At 35.1% G+C, this 23,640-nt stretch overlaps 1 protein-coding gene across 3 annotated transcripts in view; it reads right to left on the bottom strand.

The window, feature by feature from the left end:
- The window catches only part of ANKRA2 (ankyrin repeat family A member 2), a 38,699-nt gene extending 15,129 nt beyond the window's left edge, over window positions 1-23,570 (bottom strand). The window contains exons 1-9 of one of the 3 annotated variants that reach the window (XM_051992310.1): window positions 23,435-23,570; window positions 17,418-17,807; window positions 15,056-15,214; window positions 14,032-14,097; window positions 12,877-12,974; window positions 12,027-12,152; window positions 11,559-11,625; window positions 11,399-11,479; window positions 7,173-10,601 (exon numbers count right to left, since the gene is read on the bottom strand). In XM_051992310.1, the coding sequence (XP_051848270.1) occupies window positions 10,546-10,601; window positions 11,399-11,479; window positions 11,559-11,625; window positions 12,027-12,152; window positions 12,877-12,974; window positions 14,032-14,097; window positions 15,056-15,214; window positions 17,418-17,706 (942 nt within the window). In that variant the 5' untranslated portion in view covers window positions 17,707-17,807; window positions 23,435-23,570 and the 3' untranslated portion in view covers window positions 7,173-10,545. Of the gene's footprint in view, window positions 1-7,172; window positions 10,602-11,398; window positions 11,480-11,558; window positions 11,626-12,026; window positions 12,153-12,876; window positions 12,975-14,031; window positions 14,098-15,055; window positions 15,215-17,404; window positions 17,808-23,434 lie in introns of those variants that run through there. The other 2 variants (XM_051992300.1, XM_051992319.1) reach the window with 2 other exon arrangements.
- Window positions 23,571-23,640: the final 70 nt, after the last annotated feature.

The raw sequence follows: 23,640 nt of genomic DNA, 5'->3' as shown, positions 1-23,640 counted from the left end.
GCCTTGGAAAGAAGAAAAACCAGTCAACAATGTTAGGGAGATGTGAGAGATTAGTCAGTCACTGAACAAAAATTTATAAAATTTATAAAGCATCTACTTTATGCTACTCACTGCCCAGGGTGGGGGGAGGTGGAATGGGTAGCCCTCTGTTCTGTATTGCAAAGAGGAAAGGTGAATCTGAATTGGTGAATTGTGCTGAGCACAATGTAATGATGCTGGGTACCTGTATAAGATGTAGAACTAGTAGTAGTTTCTGGCATACATGTTACCAGACAATCCTGTGGGGAGAGATAGATAAAAAGATATAGAGAAGCCAATTTCTTCACATGATTTCCATCTTGCCTCCTTTCACAGAATTTCCCCAGGCCACCCTCTTGGTTGAGCTGAAATTTTATCTCATTCCTATCTAAAGAGTTCATTCACATTTATGTATTTTTCTGATATATTATAGTAACTTCTCTAATTCCTATTTGCCATTTTGTATAATGGTCTTTTTAAATAATAGCTTTTTATTATATCAAATACATGCAAAGATAGTTTTCAACATTCACCCTTACAAAACCTGATGTTCCATATTTTTCTCCCTCCTTCCTCCCTTCCCACCTCCTGTAGACAGCAAATAACTTAATATAGGTTGCACATATGCAATTCTAAAATATTTCCACATTTATCATGCTATGAAAGAAAATTCAAATCAAAAAGGAAAAAATGAGGGAAAAACACAAGCAAGCAAACAACAACAACAACAAAGATGAAAATACTATGCTGTGATCAATATTCAGTCTCTGTAGCTCTCTCTCTGGATGCAGATGGGTTTCCCCTTCACAAGTCTATTGGAATTGGCCTGAATCACCTCATTGTTGAAAAAAACCAAGTCCATCCCAGCTGATAATCACATAATCTTGTTGCTGCTGTGAACAATATTTTCTTGGTTCTACTCCATTTAGCATCAATTTATGTAAGTCTTTCCAGGTTTTTCTGAAACCATCCTGCTGGTCATTTCTTATAGAACAATAATATTCCATAATATTCATATACAATAATTTATTCAGACATTCCCTGACTGATGGGCATCCACTCAGTTTCCAGTTTCTTGCCACTACAAAGAGGGCTGCCACAAACATTTTTTGCACATGTGGGTCCTTTTCCTTTTTTTTTTTTTAATGATCTTTTTGAAATATAGACCCAGTGCAGTGTGTAATGATCTTTTGTTTAATCAGCAGTAGGAATTAAATTGGTGAGTATAAGCTGACAGCTACTTCCCAGGAAAATAACTTCTGTCCCCCAAATTTGTCCCCCTAGTAAAGAAATGTATGATATATATATAGTCCAAGTATTTTCTTAGGGAAAGGCAAAGCTCAGAGTCATGATCTTTTTCCTGTTTCTGTCAAGGCACAAATTACAGTTTCCCTTAGTGAGGAATAGGTCAGATTCCATTTACAAATTAAGACAACTTATGTGACCACACATACCTTTTATGAATTCACATATGTACCTTTTACAAATAAATTGTTGCTGGTCTATCTCTCAGATGCAAGACATTTCCAATATATGTAGCACCGAACAAAAAGCCTCAAGTGAATAGTAACCTGTATATTGTATCTGTAGCATGCTTTAGCGTCTGGAGAGAGATAGTTAAATAATAAATTGAAGTTATGACCAAGCATAATGGCACTTTTGTTCTTTGTTTGGTATAAGGCCTGTTACTAGCTAATGGCCAGCTGAGTAAGAGATAAATCTGTGAACTCCAGGAAGTTTTCTGAGAGTTCAGACAAAACTATGTGAGAGCAATCCCTTATCTCTAGAAGAATAAGCCTAGTGAATCTGTCAAACAACTGTGGGCTGAATCATACTTTCTCCTACCTTCTCTTTTCCTTCCAAACCAATTATGGTACTTAAGGATCCCAGAGAATAGATTTGGGAGCAGAAGTATCCGATAACATCTTTGTACAAGGCATAGTCCTAGAACTCCTGATAAGGAAAGTGAGAGAATGTCTTTTACATGTGTCAGAGAGCTGTCAGTCACTGTGAGAGTGAGATATAATTTGTAAACCTTAAAGCATTATACAAGTGTTAGCTATTAATAATAATGATGATAGCCACCTGGTTGACCTGGTGGCTAACAGAAGGCAACCTTGATGCATGGATCCAAGATCTAGCAGAACTCCCTGTTCAGCTCTCCTAAGGCCCTGGTCACTTATCCTTCAATAACTTTCATTTGGATACACTCTCTCATTTCTCTTCCTAGCACAGGCATTGATTTACCACAAAATCACTCATCTCTAGAGCCATTTGATGACAAATATAGAAAATAAAATGGGTAGGAGAGTCCCTTTTAAGACAAAATCTTTTGAATTCATAAAAGTAGCACTAATTCACAGATCAGAGAGAACACATTAGGTCAAAGCAAAGGCATTTAAGTAAAAGCAAAGCAATATAAATTACAAGGAATGTAGGATCATTCCTAGATTTAAAAATTAGATTTCAGAAGACATATGGCCCAATTCTTCTTCTTCTTCCTCTTCTTCTTCTTCTTCTTCTTCTTCTTCTTCTTCTTCTCTTCTTCTTCTTCTTCTTCTTCTTCTTCTTCTTCTTCTTCTTCTTCTTCTTCTTCTTCTTCTTCTTCTTCTTCTTCTTCTTCTTCTTTTTAACAGATGAGGAAATAGAAGTTAAATAACCAGGTAAACACACAGATAATACTTTTCAGAAGTAGAATTTCAACCTAGTTCTTCTGTGTCTGAGAATAGGTACTCTTTCCAGAAAATCAACATCTCTCTCCCATACATTCCGAGAAACCCTCTTTCATGAATTCATATACTGTCAGTAGGAAAGTACATGAGGTAAGAAAGGTAGCCTGGGGAATTCATTCTTGGAACAGTGTCTCAGCTAGAAGCATTGTTTTCCAATGATGTTGTGGCTTGTTTCTTTCTCCATTATATATTTCTGTTGATATTTGATATCTCTGCTATACAATTATCTACAATTCCCTCCAGGGGGCTGCTCTGCTTTGTTTCTTCACTGATTTCTTTTGATGTTTATTGGGTCCATCTTTTTCTGAACTACAGATGCTTTGCATTCTCTTTTCCCCAAAGTGGGGAAGGGACATCTGCTCTTTTAACTCAAAGCTCCAGGAGCTATCTCAATTCTGCTGTGAATCACACAGACAGCTGCATGCAGTGAGCTAGTAGAAGCTCTAGTTGTCAGGTTCTTCAGTATTTATGCTTCTGCTTGAACTCTGTTATTTGACTTTGGGTGAGCACAAACAGGACTATGACTGCTAATTTAGGTCCATGCAAATCAACCCTGGAGCTTAATTTAGCAAGACTGGAGCAAAGGGGGGGCATGACATCTATGCACCTATAGGCACCCTAATAGCTGCTCTCCCACATACATTAACTGAACCTTTAAATATCTGATGCAATATAGCCTACAGCATAGGATGAATTGAAGGTAAATATTAAACCAAATCAGTTAACTAATGCTACCAAAAACAAATAAAAAAGTTTGTCAGTGTAGTCTCTTTCGGTCTAATGCACCACTGAATTGACTTTTAGGGGCTCTTGCCTAACTGATAAAGGGCTCTAAGCAGGAATTCAAAATTTCAGACAGTAAATTTCAACTTGATCAAAATTAGAGAAGTCTGTTGGCATAAAGACTTTATGAGAACCAGCTCACCTGAGACAGTGGAACATCAGTTATTGGTTTTGAAGGGATTTTACAGATTACCTTTAAACAAGCAACCAAACCACTACAAGAATGTTATTTTTGTTCTTTCATTTCCCTTTACAAAACTTTCTCTACATCCCCTGCTTCCTTTCTTATTCTCCAAACACCAAATCCCTTTAAACTATCCTCTCATAATATATCATTCTACCTCGACCAACCTTCATTCCAAAAGTCCTGCAAAATCCTTGTTGACTGATGCTCTCATCAGGATTGATAACTAACCAGGAAGGCTGACTTGTAACATGTAGTCAGAGCTCATCTGAAAACTCCAGGGTTCCAAGATGTTGACTCATTGTTTGGAAACTTCAGGGTTTATACACTTCCAGATGGCTTCTGGACATGTGGTGGTGAGCTGCAGAAAGGACTCAGCACATAGTACAGGTGTCCAGTATGTGATAAGTACTTTTTTTTACAAGTGATCTTTTCTTTTTTAGAGATGATCTAGGCCAGGTTCAATGATTATGTGATGAAGAGAGCCATCTATACCGAGAGAGAGGACTGTGGGAACTGAGTGTGGGTCATAACATAGCATTTTCACTCTTTTTGTTGTTTGCTTGCATTTTTTTCCTTTTTGATCTGATTTTTCTTGTGCATCAGGATAATTGCATAAATACACATACATATATTGAATTTAATTATATATTTTAACATATATTGGATTACTTGCCATCTTAGGGGAGAGAATGGGGAAGGGAGGGAACAATTTGGAACACCAAGTTTTGCAAGGATCAGTGTTGAAAAATTATCCATACATGGTTTGAAACAAAAAAGCTGTAATAAAAAACAAACAAGTGTCTCATTGAATCCTCATAACACTGGGAGGTAAGTGCTTGCTATTATCCCGTTGTACATTTGAGAAAACTTGGCATACACTTAAATGACTTGCCCAAGTTCACACAACTAATGTATCAGAGGCCAAGTTTTAACTGAAATTTTCCCCTTATATTGTGACCATCATAAGCTCTTAAAATAAGAAATCTTATCTGTAAAATGGGGACAATAACACCTCAGAGGATTGTTGTGACAATTTTTAAATAGCTTTTTATTGGCAAAACATATGCATGGTTAATTTTTCAACATTGACTCTTTTTTTTTGAATTTTATTTTATTTAATAATAACTTTATATTGACAGAATCCATGCCAGGGTAATTTTTTACAACATTATCCCTTGCACTCGCTTATGTTTCGATTTTTCCCCTCCCTCCCTTTATCCCCTCCCCAAGATGGCAAGCAGTCCTGTATATGTTAGATATGTTGCAGTATATCCTAGATACAATATATGTTTGCAGAACCGAACAGTTCTCTTGTTGCACAGGGAGAATTGGATTCAGAAGGTAAAAATAACTCGGGAAGAAAATAAAAATGCAAATAGTTCATATTCTCAACATTGACTCTTGCAAAAACTTTTGTTCCAACTTTTCCCCTCCTTCCCTCCACCTCCTCCCCTAGATGGCAGGTAGTCCTATACATGTTAAACATGTTAAAGTATATGTTAAATACAATATATGTATACACATTTATACAGTTCTCTTGCTATACAAGAAAAATTAGATTTAGAAAGAAGGTAAAAATAACCTGGGAAGAAAAACAAAAATGCAAGCAAACAATAACAGAAAGAGTGTAAATGCTATCTTGTGGTCCATACTCATTTCCCAGAATTCTCTCACTGGGTGTAGCTGGTTCTATTCATTACTGATCAATTAGAACTGATTTGGTTCATCTCATTGTTGAAGAGGATCACTTCCATCAGAATTGATCCTCATATAGTATTGTTGTTGAAGTGTATAATGATCTCCTGGTTCTAATTTCATGCAGCATCAGTTCATGTAAGTCTCTCCAGGCCTCTTTGTATTCATTCTGCTGGTCATTTCTTACAGAACAATATTCCATAACATTCATATACCACAATTTATTCAGCCATTCTCCAATTGATGGACATCCATTTAGTTTCCAGTTTCTAGCCACTACAAACGGGGCTGCCACAAACATTTTTGCACATACAGGTCCCTTTTCCTTCTTTAATATCTCTTTGGGATGTAAGCCCAGTAGTAACACTGCTGGATCAAACTTTGATAACTTTTTGAGCATAGTTCCAAATTGCTCTCCAGAATGGTTGGATCTGTTCATAACTCCACCAGCAATGCATGTGTTCCAGTTTCCCCACATCTCCTCTAATATTTGTGTGACAATAATTGTTAAGTGTTTTAGAAAACTTAAAAGCACGTTTGAGTTCAGTCCTTTTGGACTTTGTGATCCCATTTGGTGTTGATTTGACATTTTCTTCTCTAGTTCATTTGACAAATAAGTAAACTGAGCAGCTCTCTATCCACTGTGCCCACCTACCTGCTCCTAAAGTACTCTACATATTTCAGGTGTTATTTTCAGTTTTAAATCTGTTTAGCACTTTGATAGCAATAGGAAGAAGTAGCTCTTATTAGCTGCTTTAGGCACAGACTAATGATCTAGGTCCTGGACCCAGCTGTCAAGCCAATCTTGCCTAATTGCTCTCTTTAACAGATTTGGATGATCAGATTTGCAGTTTCTCTGAGAGAATTGTGGTATTTTGCTATTCTTAGAGATTTAAACTATCTCATTTTTTTTTTTTTCTTAATGGGAATTCTGTCCCAGGATCATTATCATGGTATACTGATCCTATATCAACAGATCTTACTGATTTATATATTAATTTCTCCAGAGTTCTACTTTAATGCCTTCTTGAAAGCATTCCTGTTGAGCATGAGCTTTGGATGCTCCTATCATATTGAATAGGCTTTGAGTCGGGATTTGAGAATGGCTAAAGATTGAAATAAGCTTTCTGAGAAACGAACCTCGCCTATATGTGGGGAAACACTAGTAGGATTGCCATTTAGCTCTTTGGTCCTGTAAAATTAATTAAATAGTACCCAATACTATGCAGGTTTCTTCCACTTCTATAATGATAGTGGCAAAAGAGGAACAAAGCATTAAATAATTTTTTTAAGGCAATATACATTTTAATTGATGATGTTCTAAATGTAAGATCCTTGACCAGCGATGTAAGATCACTTGACCATGCAGTGAACTTAATGATTTATATCAATGCTGACATTCTTACTATAAAAGAAACCAAAAGAAAGAAGGAAATTGCAACTAAAAGGAAGAAAGACTAGCAAAAACCAAGGAGTTATCATAATTGGTTTACTTATATACCCAAGAACAAGAAGAAATATTCTTTTATTAGAGATGTGATTGTCTAATATTGCTGTGTTTGTGATGAGTATTTGCAAAAAGAGCATCATGAAAATCATTGTAGCTAACAATGAATGCAGAGAATGAAGAAATAGAAGAATTCTACAAAAAAATTGTAAGACGCTTCAAATTAAATTAACACAAAACTTTAATACTTGTGGACGGGCCTAAAAGGTTCAGGCTTGGGATTAGATGAAATGAGACACTCATAAGGCTGTTGACAGTTTACAAAAAGTTTACTTGGCCAGCATAGTGAAAATAATTTTCAAGAATACAATGTTGATTTAAGGAGAGGAAGCCTACTTTTCCAAAACCTAGTCCAGAGTGGGTTGATTCTCATGACAGCGGGATATCCAACAAGTCCTTGTGAGCTGGCCTTTTCAATGCCTTAATCAAGTGGGTCTGCTGTGCCAGTGGTTCAAGCTTTACTGGCCCAAACAAGTCTCAGGGAAGGTTCCCTACCTTTTAGTGAAAAATCAGCCTAGGCTATACGACATGTTTTTAGAAGAAACTAGGCAGGGCCTTAATCAATGTTGCTTTTGTTATACTCAGTGACTAAAACAAAGTAGGAATAAGTGGGAATGGTAGAAAATAAATTGGAAAACATGTAGAAAGAAAAATAAGAAAGAGGCCAAATACTTGCAGATTACACAGAAACTGCATATTTTTATATTGCATGGTGAAATGAAAAACATCACAAAAAATAAAATTAATTCTATTTCAAACTTGCTATTGGTGTGAAGGTAACTGACCATCTCTGTACAATTAAACTTCTGACTTGGTAACAGAGTATAAATTAGTAAAAACCTAGAGTGAACAATGAGACAATGATATGGAATTGAAACAATTTTATCCTGAATCATCTAAGCAATTGATAATGAAAAAATCAGTACCAGAAAGTACAAATGACATCAACACTGATCATAAGAATTTTACAGTTTAATTGATGTAAACCAAATGTCATAACAAGGAGACCAAAAAAGCCTAATAAAGCACCGTAGTCATTTACTTGCCAACTGACAAGAGATATGGTGGTGAGAGGCAAAACCGGGGTAAGACTATAAAGTTGTTTGAAAATTCTTATGATAGATGACTATGAGCAGTATCATGCCAAAAACCAGGGGAAAACAATCGAAGGTAAAACTAATTTAAAATTACACTTGAATAGCATTCTGTAAACAATCACCATCTGTGCATTTTTTAAAAATTGCACAATTCAACTTCTCTGTAGAAGAGTCAACTAAGCAAAGATTCCCGAGGGTATTTCAGGATGGAAATGAATGTACAACAAACAAATAGAAGTAAAAAGGAAGATTGCTTTTTCCGGTTTTTACCCGTGAAGTGGGACACCACTACAATTGGTCCCTAATATTGCAGTCCCAGATGTGCTTATTTCAGAGATGGCACTGAAGACAACAAAGACGGAATAAACAACTGGATTAGACCAAGAAGACACAGAGGAAAGAATGACACAATTGTAAAGGTGATGTTGAGAACTGATTTACACAAGGTAACTAATAAAGGCAACATACCAAAAGTGCATGAAAAAAAAATCTCAGATCTTACTGATATAGAAAAAAAGGGCAACTTGAAGAACATCAATAATTAGTAATATGTAATATTTACATAGCACTTTAAGTTTTTCAAACCATTTTACATGTTATATCATTGGATCCCCACAACAACCCTGTGAGGTAGGTGGTTATTATCCCCAGCTTTACAGATGAGGAAACTGAGGCTGACAGAGGGTGATGTGCTCAGGCCAAATCTGAACTTGGATCTTTAGGGCTCCAGATCCAACATTGTACACTGCCTATGTTCTCTACATAAAATATTTTTGAAACTCTTTTCTACACATATCAAGGGCAACCTCAATTAGTTTTTAGAGAAAACAGGCATGCTTTCACCAGACATCTACTGTGGACCACACCTTTACCATTTTATAACTGATTGAAAGATGCAGAGGATACAAAATTCCACTGTGCTTACTTATTGATTATGCAAACAACATTTGATTAGGTAGAACAAAAAATCTCTTCTAACAAGATACCTTTGATCTAGACATCACAACCATTCAAGATTCCTTGAAAACTGTAATAAGAAATAACATTATTTAATAATTATAATTCAAGGATCACAAACACTGGGTAAGACATAAAACAGGATGCCACAGGCTTGCCAAAGATGTCCACGACTGACTGTAAGAAGGAAGATCCAGTTCACAGTCCTTGTGGATAGTGAGGTGTTCTGGATATTACTGTTGATAGATGACATTACGCTGGTTGCATCAAAGTTTGTTACACAGTGGAGTCTCTTTGAATAGATTCTTAACCATTTAAGCATGGAGAGAGAATGTTTATTGCTCATCCAACTTCATGTCATAATTATATAGAATTTGTCCATCTGTATGTCCATATGGAACAGAGAGTACAAAGGAGGAGCTAGGCCCAGAATTACACAGGAAGATGAGAGGAGGAAATTCAAGAATTGCTGCTTTCAGGAAATTGGAAAGCTCCCAAATTTTCTCCAAAAACAAAGGCTCATGGTTTTTAAGATCAATATGCTAACAATGCTATCTTAAGGCTATGAGAAATGGAACAGAAGTCTCTATAGAAGCAAAAATGACACCACACAGAAAGCAAGGGAGAGGCAGACAGTGGGAGTGGGTACATTGTCACACATAAGCTGTGAGGAACTATGATGAAGAGAAATGAAAGCTGTCACTGGAGAGAAGAGAAGAAGAGCTAACTACACGGCAAGGGTGACAGAAAGTCTGAGTGCTCCATTGATATGGTTATGATGTCAGGAAAAAACTTCAGCACACTGATGGAACTCCTGAAATGAACTTGTGGGAAGACCTAAACAAGAGTTACTGACACGGAAAGATTACAGTTTGCATTACTGGAGTAAACATCCAGATTGATAAAATCAAAGAAACATTTGAGTATTAAGAGAGTATATATTAAATTTGCCTTAATTATATTCAGTTCATTTAAAACAAGAATGTTTATAAATATTTAAAATCACTAATAGAACAATTTAAACAATTTAAACGGAAACCCTAAAGAAATTTCAAAATATATCTTAAATTTTTAAGGACAACTATGCAAATAGACAGAAGTTATTTATAAGTGAACAGCATTCTGTAAACAATCACACTTTGTGCACTTTTAAAAAACTTTAACAATGAAATTTGTTTTCTATGGAAATTCACCTAAATTCCATATAAAGTCAATAGGTGAATGCTAGTGGATTAATTTGAATTAAATTTTGAAACTATAAAACCACTACACTTTATATGAAGACTTAAGTAATTATGTTGACCAGAAAAGTTTACATGCAACACAATATTAATTTACATTTTTAAATACACAGTAAAATAAATTTACAAAGAAAACATCCACACCAAGTTTACTATACACCAGTGAATTACCTAAAGAAGAAAATTTATTAAAATTTACTAAAAATCAGTAAATATTGTGACTGAGGTAAAGTTTAAAAAAGTAAACAAGACTTTGTCACTTATTGGGACTACGAAAAAAAAAAAAAAGCAAATGGTTTTTACAGAATATTTCCTGTTGACTGTAAGTCTATTCCTTGATATTTTGTAGCAGCCTCAACAAATGTGCCTCAATAACCTGTTGAACTAAAATAAAGAAACCATCAGGATCACTATAACTGTAAACAAGTTATATCACATTTAAGAAATATGACCTCAGCTCTGAAAACACTGGTTTCTAAGCAATAGGTCTGAAGTATATATAACTTGGTAGATAAGGACACCAGGCATTTGAAACGAACACTATATGGCATAAAAAGTCTAGTGGGTTTTTGTGTGTGTGTGTGTGTGTGTGTGTGTGTGTATTTATTACCACAATATTGCTCTGTAGACCATATCCCTAAAATGAGAAGTTTTAAAGGAAAAAGTTTTTTGGTTTTTACTTATATAACTTTCTATTGTGATAGGTTTTGTATAGGTTAGATTTTCAAGAAAAGAACAATTTATATTCAAAATAATAATCTATTTCCTTTGCAAAACTCAGGTACCCATTCTAACAAAGGTATTAAAAGGGATGAAAACAAAATTACAAAATATTTTGTAAATACAATTTGTGAATGAAATGCTAAAAATGCCTTTTAAATAAGCAGGCACTTACATAATCTTATCTGCTAAAAAACTTAAGCTGGAAAAGAGCAACATGAACAGAAAGTGATTTCCAGATTGAATAGAGATTATATTTTCTTTATATTTATATTTTTCCTAAGTTTTCTATAAAGATATATTAACAATAAATCATACTTATTCAGATCAAGAGTTTATGCCAGAAGAAGGGTGTTTTTGACAAAATCTTCTGGAATACAGGATGATAAATAATGGTGGAATGATTTTTAGTGAAAAGTTGTATGGTTTAGCTAAATAGGATGAAATTCTAAAATACTTACCACCTCTATAGCCCAAAGCTACAGATAAATCCATAGAATTATATCCAGAATCTGTTTCAATAGTTGGGTCTGCTCCATTTTCTAAACAATAATTAGTGAAAAAGAAAGTTAATGTCATACATGGTAATTTCTCACTATTTCCGATTTTTATTTGGCTTACCTAGTAGAATTTTTACACATTTCACATGATTTCCATGCACAGCATAAAGTAAAGGTGTTCCCCCATTCTGGAAAAAAAAAAAAGAAAGATTAAAAAAAAGTCAATATAGAGTCATTTGATATCACTCTAGAAAAATCTTACAAAAACTGCTGATGTGAGAAGAATTGATAAGAATTAGGAAGCTAAAAAGCAATTTAAAATAATTTGAATTATTTTCAACCATCCTCCAAACCTGAAATAAAATTAATCTGCAAAGACAAATTTCAATGTTTGATAACAGCAATGGTTCTCAGATTAAATAAGTCTATAACTTATAAAATCTTATATTACAATTATTTTTGTTGTCATTAATAAATATCACTTACATAATTCCTTAAAACTTTAAAGGAAAAGGAGAGTGAAATACAAATTATAAAATATGCCCACAACTTGAAAGTTAGAGGTGACAGCCTGTCTTACCCAACCTACCCAATCATATTCATTAACATCCACTCCACAATCTAGCAGCATTTTGACAATGTCCGTGTATCCTTTACTACAGGCCAATGACAGGGCACTTTCTCGTCCTTTCCCCAAAATCTGTGGATCTGCACCCTAAAAGAAAAAAATTAAAAGGGAAAGTGATTTTTTTAAGTTCTATCAAAACTTAAAATCCTTATTGTTATCATTATCATTACTTATTATCAGTAATAATTATAAAGGATGACAAACAAGAATATAAATTTCTTCAGTTTACTTTAAGTGAAGTTAACTATAGTATATGTGCTTTTTGCACTCATAAGAGAATCTTATAAATTTACATTTTTTCTCTCTTTGTAAACTTCTTCCTCCTTCCATTTGCCCTTCTAAATCTTACCTATCCTTCAAGATTGTGCTCATCCCACCTTTACTAAGAAACCTTTTCTAGCTCATATAAAACTCTCCCTTCTTTCATTTTTGCTATATTTTTTTTTTTAAGGAGGGGCAAGAAAAATTTCCTAAAACTAGAGTAAAAGTAGAATAGGTTGCTTTAAGAGCAGGTGAGTTCTCCATTACTGGAGAGCTTCAAGGAGAAGTAGGATGACCACTTGTCAGTGTTGTTATAGAGAGGACTGCTATTCATATAGGTGGCTCAATCAGTGAAATACTAGGATTTTTTTTATTTTCATATATTTTAGTGTGATTTTCTTGAATAGACTATAAGTTCCCTGAGGTCAAGGATGATGTTTTTTTCCCCCTGCATACCTCAAGGACCTTAGCACAGTTTGAGATACATAGTGAATAATATTGATGACTGAATCTGAAAGTTACTAACATAAATTTGTGAAAATTTCCTTACGTTCTGAAGCAAAAACTCTACTACTGCTATTTGCCCATGAGCAGCAGCCCACATTAGAGGAGTAAATCCTTCTTCATCTGTATGGTTGATTACGTTTTCTGTTTAAAGGAAAAATAATTTCAGTGTCTAACAATAATTATGCTTTGTTATTTATTCTTTGTTTCATGGATTGAATCAAGAAATGATATAAAAGATATCATTTAGAAAAACAGATGATAAGGAAAGGTGGTGACCTGGTCATATAATAAAGCTCAAGGAGTAAAAAGACAATCTCTTTGGCCTAGTACTCATGCAATGTTAAGACTTGGAAAAAGGTATGGATTTGTGTAGACACTCTATGGAGGATTTACTAAATATAATAATAAAGTACTTAATAAGGTTTTAAGATACTACATAAATGTCAGTTATCTTGGTTTACTGGAGGACACGGACAATGATCACAGGAGATAAGAAAGTATATAGATGGGTTGTCATTTGTACCACTGAAGTAATATATATTATTTGTTACATAAATCCTGACATTCTAAAGGAGTAATTTTAGTATGTAAGTGTGAGGATTTTTATTTTGAGCTCAAATTTGATCCATGAAATCATATTGAAAACAATTTATTAAAATACATCCAATGTACAACTGACTTTGTTCATATCTGACACTTGATAAATTAAATACTAAATCCTAGACAGATTATAAAATATAGACATTAAATGAGACTATTTTATTACAGCTTCCATGTTAAATAATTTAATTTTCCCCCCCATTCTTGTGATTTACTAAAAGAATACAATACAAATGCATAGTAAATAATTTAGGACAGTATACTGGAAACCCAGCTTGAAGGTCCCCCCCGCCACCATTCACCACCCCGCCCTCCAATCTGCTTACCCCCTAATCTGTTAGCTGTGCAGAACTCTACTGATTTTCACCTTCATTTTCGTGGCCTAGCAACATAGAATGTAATAGTAAAGTTAAAGTCCATAATGTCTTTTCTCTAAATCCATGTCATGGATTGAGATCTAGAGTTTTTAATAGGGTCAATGGAATTTACCATGTAAAAGCCAATCCTATCTGAAAGGACCTCTCTAATGTACATAGTTGCAAATATTAATTACTTCTAAGTGAATAACATGATTAAACAGACTACTTAGTTATCTCACCTTGTTCAATACGAGTGGCCAAATAGAGCATTTCTCCCTGAGCAGCCAATTGGTGAACAGATAAGGCTGAAACAACAGTATGAAATATGTCACGGGTACATGACAAATATATTTTCTTTCAGATATAAATTGCTTATTTGTGCAATTTCCCTCCATTTCCCCAATCTAAAAAATTTGCTATACTGTTTATCTACAGAGACAGTCATTAGTCTGCAATGTAAGATTATTTTGACAACAAATAAATAGCATTATTGAAAAATACATCCAAAGATGAATTAAGACACAATTTAAAGGTATTGGTCTGTAACAAGACAAAGTGGCTGCTTTGTGGCTATGTATAGAGTCCATATGGTTTCGTCATTTGATTTCCCCGATATGATGTTATATTATCAGCTTCCATGGATTCAATTATCAGATCTATGCTGATGATTCTTAAATCTATTTATCCAGTGTCCACCTCTCTGCCAGCCTTTGGTTTGCATTTGTAACTACCGGTTGGACATCTTGAACAAGGACATCCTGTAAACATCTTAAACTTAATATGTCCCAAACTAATGATCTTTCTCCTCAAATATTCCCTACCTTCTAAAATCTTCTATTACTTGAGGGCTCTACTATCCAGTCCCCCAGCTCACATCCTGAGTGTCATTCTCAACTCCTCACTATCTCTCATCTCCCAATCCAATCCTATTAATTTAAGCTCTGTATCATCTTTCACATATGTGCCTTTCTCTCCTGACTGTCATCACCTGAGTTCAGGCTCTGAATTAGGGCCTCCCACGTGCATTATTACAACAATTTGCTGCCTGGTTTCCCTGCCACATGTTTCTCCCCAGCACAGTCCATCTCCACAGAAATGCCAAAGTGATCTTCCTAAAAAACAGATCTGATTATGTTACCACCTCCTTACTCCTCCCCCAATAAACTATCAACTTCATGTTCAAATATATCTGATATTACTTCAAAATTACTTTGTTAAATTACTTTACTAACAAAAGTAAACATGCCATTGAGAAATACTTACAATTCACCAACAGAGGTGTTGTTGATACCTCATTTCCTCTATGTTTGTTTGTTAAAGTAGTTGACTGTTTTATGGGTGAAAAATGTTTAGTTGTTGAAGGAGTGTAGACATGTCTTACTTGAATCCCAGGAGAAGGGGATGTATGGATATTGCATTCAGCTAAATCAAATAGGTTAAAACAGATGAAAAAATTTTTTCAACAGAAGTAAACTTGGAACAATAGATATTCAATAATACTAGTAGCCTGCTTACTTAAATGATTAAAAAAAAAAACCAAACTTCAAGTCAATTTAGATTTTCTGTTTTATATACATTTTATGATCAAAATGTATATTTATTTTTCCAGTCAATCACAATGAGAATTTCATAGAAATAGAATTATTTAACTACAAAAGAGTTAAATAATTTCTATTATTTCATGAATTTTCTTTCTTCCTTTTTTTCCCCCTAATTGGTCACAAATTGTAACTTTTAAATAAGAGAATAGTGAAAGGCAAAACTGATGGTTTTCCTGGAGTTGGGCTTAAGTCTTGTCTCTGACATATACTTGCTATGTGACTAAATACAAATTGCTTAAATTTCAGTGCCCCAAGTAACCTAAGACTATGAATTATTTACCTGCATTGCTGAAAGGAATTTCCATGTTAAGTTTTTCAAAGTGATGAAATCAACCCAAACAACCCTAATTCATCCCCAAAGGGAATCACTTATATACTTAGACATATGCATACATATATGTATAAATATACATATATATACACACACACAAAATTATATATGCACATATATACATAAAACATATACAGACACATATATAAAATTACTGACTTAAAAAAAATGGATGTATATTTGAATGGCTTTGTTTGAATCCCAGTCAATAACTCTGAAGACTTAAAAAAAGTGTTTATTGTTCTGATATCAATTTTTCCCTAACTGAAAAAAATCACAAAAATGGATTTTGACTAATTTAAATTAAATGACTAAACAAATATTTAATAAAATAGAATACATAAAAGTATTTTGATACTATTTCAGTTAAATTTATGAAACTGCTTTACTAGTGAATCAATATATTACTATAAACAATATTTATTTGTGTATACATGATTATATACACAAATATATACACATATGTATGTATATTTAAAATTCTTCATTTTCCTACCAGTAACTTGTTCTTTAACAGAGCCTTTTTTTTTTTGGAGGAGGAAGAAGATGGAGGAAAAAATGGATCATTCAAAACAAATCAGATGAATTAAAAACACTTATTAAGCTGTAGGTCTTAGTTGCCTGGAGCACTGAGAAGTTGAGTGACTTCCCCAGGGAAGTTTCTTTCAGAGTTGGTACTTGAATTAGGGTATGTTTTTGATTCTGAGGCTGGCCTTCTATCCATTACCTAAGCTATGAGTTATTTTCAAACATCTCTTGACATGAAGTTGGAAGGCAAGTCAAAATTCTATTTTAATTTTTAGCAGTTATCTTGCCTTTAAAAAAATAATAATGAAAAAGCCTTGCCAGATTCACAGATGATTTCCCCATATTCTGAATATTACTAAATAATTCACTGCATTAGATTAACTACCCATATCTTAGCAATAGATAAAACAATATGCTATAACATTCAGAGTACTAAACTCTGAATGTACTACAATATAATATGTGACTGGAGTGACAATTTCTTTCTTGGGAAATTATGAAATATTTAAATTATATGTATAAGTATATATAAATTATATATACAAATCTATTTGGTTACAGTCTTTGATTAAATAGAAAGTGATTGAGTAGAAATATATACCCACAGTCATCTGACCCCCACACACAACATTTCCGCTGCCCCCCCACATTCACAGAAGCTCTAAATGATGTTGCTCATGACTAGCAAGACTAATTACCTAATTTTTATATTTTTAAATAGTACCAAATGATCAATGGAAAAGTAGATTTGTATTATTCAAGCAGGTTACACAGCACTCTTAACTCAATACAAATTAAATACTTGCAGTCTAGGGTGTATTAGAGTATTTCCCTGCAAATTGTATATACCTCATCTCCCCATTCATATATATTCTTTTATATTATATCTGACCTAAAGAATTTAACATTGTTTTCAGAATAGTACTAGAAAAGAAAATAATGTTAAGAGATGTCCCAGGACCTTCCTAATTACACAACCATGTGTATAACATATATGTGCATGTGTTTGCACACATTTACATATATGTACACTTACACATAAATAAATATGTATACACATACATATAGATAGTGTATATATGTATGTGTGTAGTACGTAAAACAAATTTTACAATGGGAATGGAAAGACAAAACAAATGCAATAACTTATACCATAAATTTCAACCTTTAAATAGGACAGATGCCACCTCGAGGTCGGAGTTAACTTGATCCTGAATATTTTTACTATCCTCTTCATTTAAAGATTTGACAAATCTAGAGCACACGTTCATATCAAATCTATTAGGCAAAATAAATTTCATCCCCATTGCAACACTCTGGGCTGGGCCTTCTTCAGGATTTGAATCCAATGGGTGCTCCGCTTTAACATCTGTCATATCAGTTAAACTATAGCTGTTGCTGTATTCTTCCACAATCAGTTGGGCTCCCACATCTAGATTTGCTGATGAGGCCATGATTTTAATTTTAATAGAAATACTTAAAATGTTTCTTCATGGTTTCTACTTGGTTCAATTTCAAGATTAGATTATTCTCAAGGTCTGTGTATTAGAAAAATCTGCAATTATAAAGAAAAATAACATTTTAACAGTTAAGGTGAGCTTGTTCAATTCAACAAATATTAAGCACATAAATATGAATATCTGAAGTATGTAGAATATGAACAACTTTAACAAAAAACTAAACTCTGAATGTACTATATAGATATGTAAGACTACTGCCAAATAGTATACAAAGTGGCCAAATAACAAAAATATAATTTATTTAATCTCTGACCTGAAATTTCTTATTTCTGGAATACAACACAATTAAACAAGTAGCATTATTTCAATTTGATCATTAAAGAAAATAGTACTAATTTACTTGTTTTATACTCAAATTTATTATTAGATACATATAAAAATTAATTTCTAACCAATGTTCACTGACTCCAAATGGCTTAAATTCTTGTCAAAAGGCGAAACAACCACTAATGCTTATAATGTAAGAACTTGAGCAGTGGCTAGTTTCTATCAGCAATAAAACTGTCTAAGCATAACTAGGTTCCTATCTCTGCACAAGTCAACATTACTGTAACATTAGGAATAAGTACAGCTGCTAAAGATCTGAATCTTTAGAGAAAGAGTTAAGAAACATGATTTGGAACAAGTTTCAGAAAAAAAGATTGTTTGCAAAGAAAGATCAAGATAATTCATTACCTTTCATTAATAAATATCAGTATTCAAAGTGTGTATTCTACAAATAAATACTTTAAATTATTTTAATTTTTTTCTTTGGTTTGCATTAAAATATTATTCCTCCTGGACTTTAATGTATGATCAACTGAAATGTTTTACTGTAACTAAAATTATATAAAATAGTCCAACAAAAGTAAGATAAAATTTCTTATGAGAAGCAAAGGTTAAAAAAATTATCTTGCTTAATTTTCATAGTTTAGTACAGACAAATCCTGCTACAAATTTTAAAAGAGAAGAATGTTATGATGTAGTAAATGTTAAAACTCTAAAAAGTATTGATTGTAAAGGAGAAAAAAAGAGGGAACAGGCCTAGCATGCTTTTAGAAAAAATAAATAGAATGGCAAATGAAGAAATGAAACTAATGATTCCAATGAAGAAAACTGATAGGATACCACTAAAGACACACCTCACATCCTACAAATATTGTAAGCCTTGTGGGCAAGGCCTGTCTCATATAACATCTAGTACAGTGCTAGTTTATATTTGTACACAATAGATAGTGGCTGGCTAAAAGATCTAGGTTCTAGATCTACCTTGGTCACTATCTCTGATTTAAAGGAAGACATTTAATCTTTTTGAGCTTCTTTTCCTTCATCTGTAAAATGAAAGATTAATTAATAAAAACATCAACTGAAATACAGAGTACTTAAAGTCTGCAAAACTCTCTTTCCCCTCTCATTTGATCTTCATAATATCACTACGAGGTACTGACTTCAGTCTGTAGTGGAAGAGATTGAGACTCAATGGGGGACCAGACTTCAGGATCGGGAACTCAGACGCCACCTAACCCTAAATCTGAGGCTTTCTATTACATACACTATGCTATCTCTCTCATCTCGAGGGCCTTCCAGTTCTAAAATTCTGTAAGTTTACTACATATGAATAGTTGATCAGATAAATTCAGTGGCATGCACAGGTGTAGCAATCAGAGGGCATGCTGGAAAACCTATGGTTACTCTTTCCCAATCATCTTGCCACGTGGCTAGTTACTTCATCACTCTTTTGAAACATTTCACTCAAAGATAACCAAAGGATTCTTAACCGCTAAATCCAATGGTGTTTTCTTGGTCTTTATCCTGATTGTTCTATCTGTTGCTTCTACCTCAACATCCTTGCTGTATCTTGACTGTCTCTCTGATTTGTCCTCAGTCTCCTTTCCTGAATTAACATCCATTGTCCACTAAATGAAGGTGTCCCCCAAGGCTCCAATCTTTACAATCTTTTTCTTTCTCTATACCTTCTCCCTTGGTGATCTTATCACATCACTTCATAGTCAATGAGCATTTCTACATGAAAGCCTCTAAAATCTCTCTCTCTCTCTCTCAATACATTACGTTCAAATAATATATAATAATATAAATGACAAGTAATAATAATATACTTAGCCATACAAAATGCAGTTCTGGAACTGCTGTCTCCCAGCACTGCCTGCTGTTTCTTTATCTGGAAATCTCATTGTCATTTTTAAGCACCAAAGAAAGCTCATTTTCTTTCCCGTTAAGTATGTTCCCTTTTCAGACTTTCCTTTTTCTGTTGAAGAAACTAATATCCTCTGAATCTTGGAATCATCCTTGATTCTTCCCTCTCTCTCATGCTCCAAGTATGATCAAATTTTGAGTCTTGCTGATTTGATCTCTGGCACTTCTCACCTTGTATCCTCTCCATTGATAGAACTACCACTCAAAATCTGGCCCTTACTTCTTCTCATCTGGTCAATACAAGACATATTGTAATATGTCTTCCTGCTTAAATTCAATCCATTCTCTATAAAGCTTTGAAAATAATTTTCATAAAACACAAATCTGCCTATGTCAATCCCAAGCTAAAAAGCCAAGTGGCTAAAAGCCACTGAAAGGCTCCTTAAAGTCTAGAGGATGAAATACAAATTCCTCTGTGTGCATTTTTACAAAGTATGGTTTGTAACATCTGGCTTCACCCAATCTTTCTAGCCTCATTTCACAGTACTCCCCTTTATCCACCCTACATGCCATGGACTACTAGCATTCCTGAGCTTTCTTCCTGTCTCTACATATTCACAGAAGCCACCTTCCATGCCTGCACTTCAGCTCATGCTTGGCAAGTCAAATCACCACCATTCCTTACTCTCTGATGGAAATAGCCCAGGAACTTGAACCTAAGAGCTCTGTGAATAGCAATGCCCTCCAATAACCTTCTTTCTCTCTCTGGCACAGAAGATATCCCTGAGGGGAGAAGTCTCTGTGAGAGAGGGGCCTGCCTTTCTTACCATTAGTAATACTAGTTGCCACTCCTGGGCGTCTTCCCAAGAGTGGCCACACACTTTAGCCCAATGGTTCTGCTTTCAGCCTTATCCCTGCAGCTATCAATCACTCTGTGAAGCAGCCCCTGTGGAAGTGCTACTCAGAAATTGCTTCTTCTAAAGACCCAGAAAAGAAAGTTCTTGCACTCAAAGTCTTTGGTACTTTTAAATAGTTTACTATCAGAAAACTATAAGCTTTTTATCAGTGGAAATGATATTAAAAATGATGCATTATCATTTTCTTTACTCTTGTACTCTAAAGTCTAATGGATCTTTCCATCTGACTTGCAGCTAAAACCTCTGTAAATCAACAAGTCAACTATAATTTATTATATGCCTATTATGCACAAAGCACGATGCTGAGTTTTGGCAATGCAAAGAAAGGCAAAAAAAAAAAAGTCCTCAAGTTCTCAAGTAATTAACAATCTAATTAAGGAGACTATATACAAACAAGAAATATACAAAATTGAAGATAACCAACAAAGAAAATACTCAAAATAAGGAGAATCAGGAAAGATTCTCAGAGAACAGAGATGACAAATTCATTCCCTGGCTAGAAGTTTGCAGAACTCTGGGGAACTAGATTGAAATGTAACTAGGAAATGCTTAACAAAATAAAAATACAATACAGACAATGTTAATTTGTGGTTTTCTAAGTCAATGCTTGGCAGCAAGAATTCTTTTATTCTCTTATGTCTCCATTGAGATAGGGGGTAAGATTTAGGGTCTGGATCAGGGGAGTGGCAGAATTAGAAAAATAAAGGTCACATGTAGAGATGTTATGAAAGTGGCATATGGACAGGCCTTGGCAAAAGATTGGATAGGGTGGGTGAAAGAAAGTGAGGTGGTATACTAATAAAAATAGGGAAGTTAAGAAGAGGGGAGGCCTTAGAGAGAAGGATCATGAAATCAGTTTTGGACATGTTAATTTTAAGTTATCTACAAGACACCCAGTTCTAGATAACCAGTTGGAGATGTGACACTGAAGGTTAGGCCTGGATAATCAAATGTGAGAATTATCAGCATAAACATAGTAATTAAATCTATGGGAGCTGATAATCAAGAAGAGTGCCTAGAATAGCATCCAGTAGACATATATAGTTAGAAGGCATCATCTGAATGAAGATCCAGCAAAATATGAGTTTTCCAAGAGCCATTAGAGTGTGAATTACTTGAGAACTTGAGGACTTTTTTTTTTTTGCCTTTCTTTGTATCTCCAGCACTTAGCATCATGCCTGGTGCATAACAGGCATATATAATGAATAATTGTTGACTTATTTACTGAGATTTTAGGTGCAAGTTTCATTCATTCATTTGTAGTCAATAGACTTTCATTCAAATCATGGCTCTCCCAGTCTTTGTATTACCTTAGGGAAATACCTTAACTTTTCTGACTTAGTTTTTTTATCTGTAAATGAGAGTATTAGATTAGATAGTCTCTGAGACTCTTTCAGGTTCTAAATCTGTGATCCTAAGATACTGTACTCTAGAAGAATGATGACCTGTATTAGTAGTACCAATAATTATGTTTACTGTATCAAACTATATACTTACTGTATATATATACTTTATAAATACTTATATGCTGATTAATATTGCTTACTGTATCAAGTTGTTGATATTTATATATTTCTCTCAGGGAGGTAAGACAAATTACTATCTGCAACTTATGGATGGGGAAACTGTGGTTTGGTCAGATGAAGTGCCAGGTCAGTTACACACGTAATTAACAACTGAAATCAAACTAACTTGTACTGATTAAATGCCTACAAATAACCATGTAAAAACAAGAAATCAAATTGGGGATAGTCTCAGAGGAAAGGCCTGGAAATGGCTTTTTGCACAAAGGAGACTTTAGCTGGGACTTGATAAAAGCGAGATGAGGAAGGAGAGTGGTCCAGGGATGGGGGGCATCATTGAAAACACTCTTGTCACTGGAAGGGAGAAGATGTAAGAGGATTGAAGAGAAGACTGGGCTAGCTTTCAAAGCTAACTACAGCCTGTATTCTATTACCTTCTATTTCCTATCCTCACAGGTATCACAAAGTACACAAAGCAGACTCTTAAGTTTGGCTAACTGTGCTGCAAAATGGGGGGGAGGGGAGGGGCTGTTTGAGGATAAGGCACGGGGATCAAGGGATGGAACCTAGTCCTGAACTGCCTCTGCTTGGGACCTGGAGGCCCAAGACTCCTGAAGCAGAACGAGAGAAATTAAGTATTTAAGGAGAAGGGAAGAGCGGAAGGATGTTGGGGATTCGAGAGTTGGATGGGGGCGAAGTGAGATGTGGCATGGGCACTAGTGGATTCGAGGTGGGGAGGATGGTCGGAGGCAGGGGTGAGGAGGAGGGAGAAAGGGGCCAGGGGCTCGAGGTGGGGAAGGAGGATGGTCGAAGTGCTGGAGGGGGGAAAGGGAATGGCAGGGGCGAGAGGGATAACTCGGGGGGGGGGGGCGCGCGGGATGGACCGGAGACTAGGAGAGGCCCTGCCTTTCAGGCTCCCTTCCCCACCCTGCTCCGCTAGCCCCGTTATCTTTCACCTGCTACCCCATCCCGCCGCCGCCGCCGCCGCCGCCGCCGCCGCCTGCTGGGCCAGATTGTTGTCGATGATGCGTCACTTCCTATTCCTTCCCCGCGTCCCCCGACCTTAAGAAAGCGGATTTTCCATCTTACCTTCCGAACCAACCCGACACTTTCTCGTCTTCTTTAAAGCAGCTTGGACTTGGCCTGAGGCCACTGACTTGGAAGACTTCGGAGGCGGAAGCCCACAAGCAGGTCCCAGCTTCCGCTAGCTTCCCCTTGCCATCCTTCCCCAGCCCGCCCCGCCTCCCCCTCGTGCCTAGGCCCGCCTTCCCCTACGTCAGATGGTAGCGCCGGGT

The sequence above is a fragment of the Antechinus flavipes genome, chromosome 1 (assembly GCF_016432865.1).
Source record: "Antechinus flavipes isolate AdamAnt ecotype Samford, QLD, Australia chromosome 1, AdamAnt_v2, whole genome shotgun sequence".
NCBI lineage: Eukaryota > Metazoa > Chordata > Mammalia > Dasyuromorphia > Dasyuridae > Antechinus > Antechinus flavipes.
The sequence above is the reverse complement of the archived record's forward strand: the minus strand, read 5'-3'. Positions and strand labels throughout refer to the sequence as shown.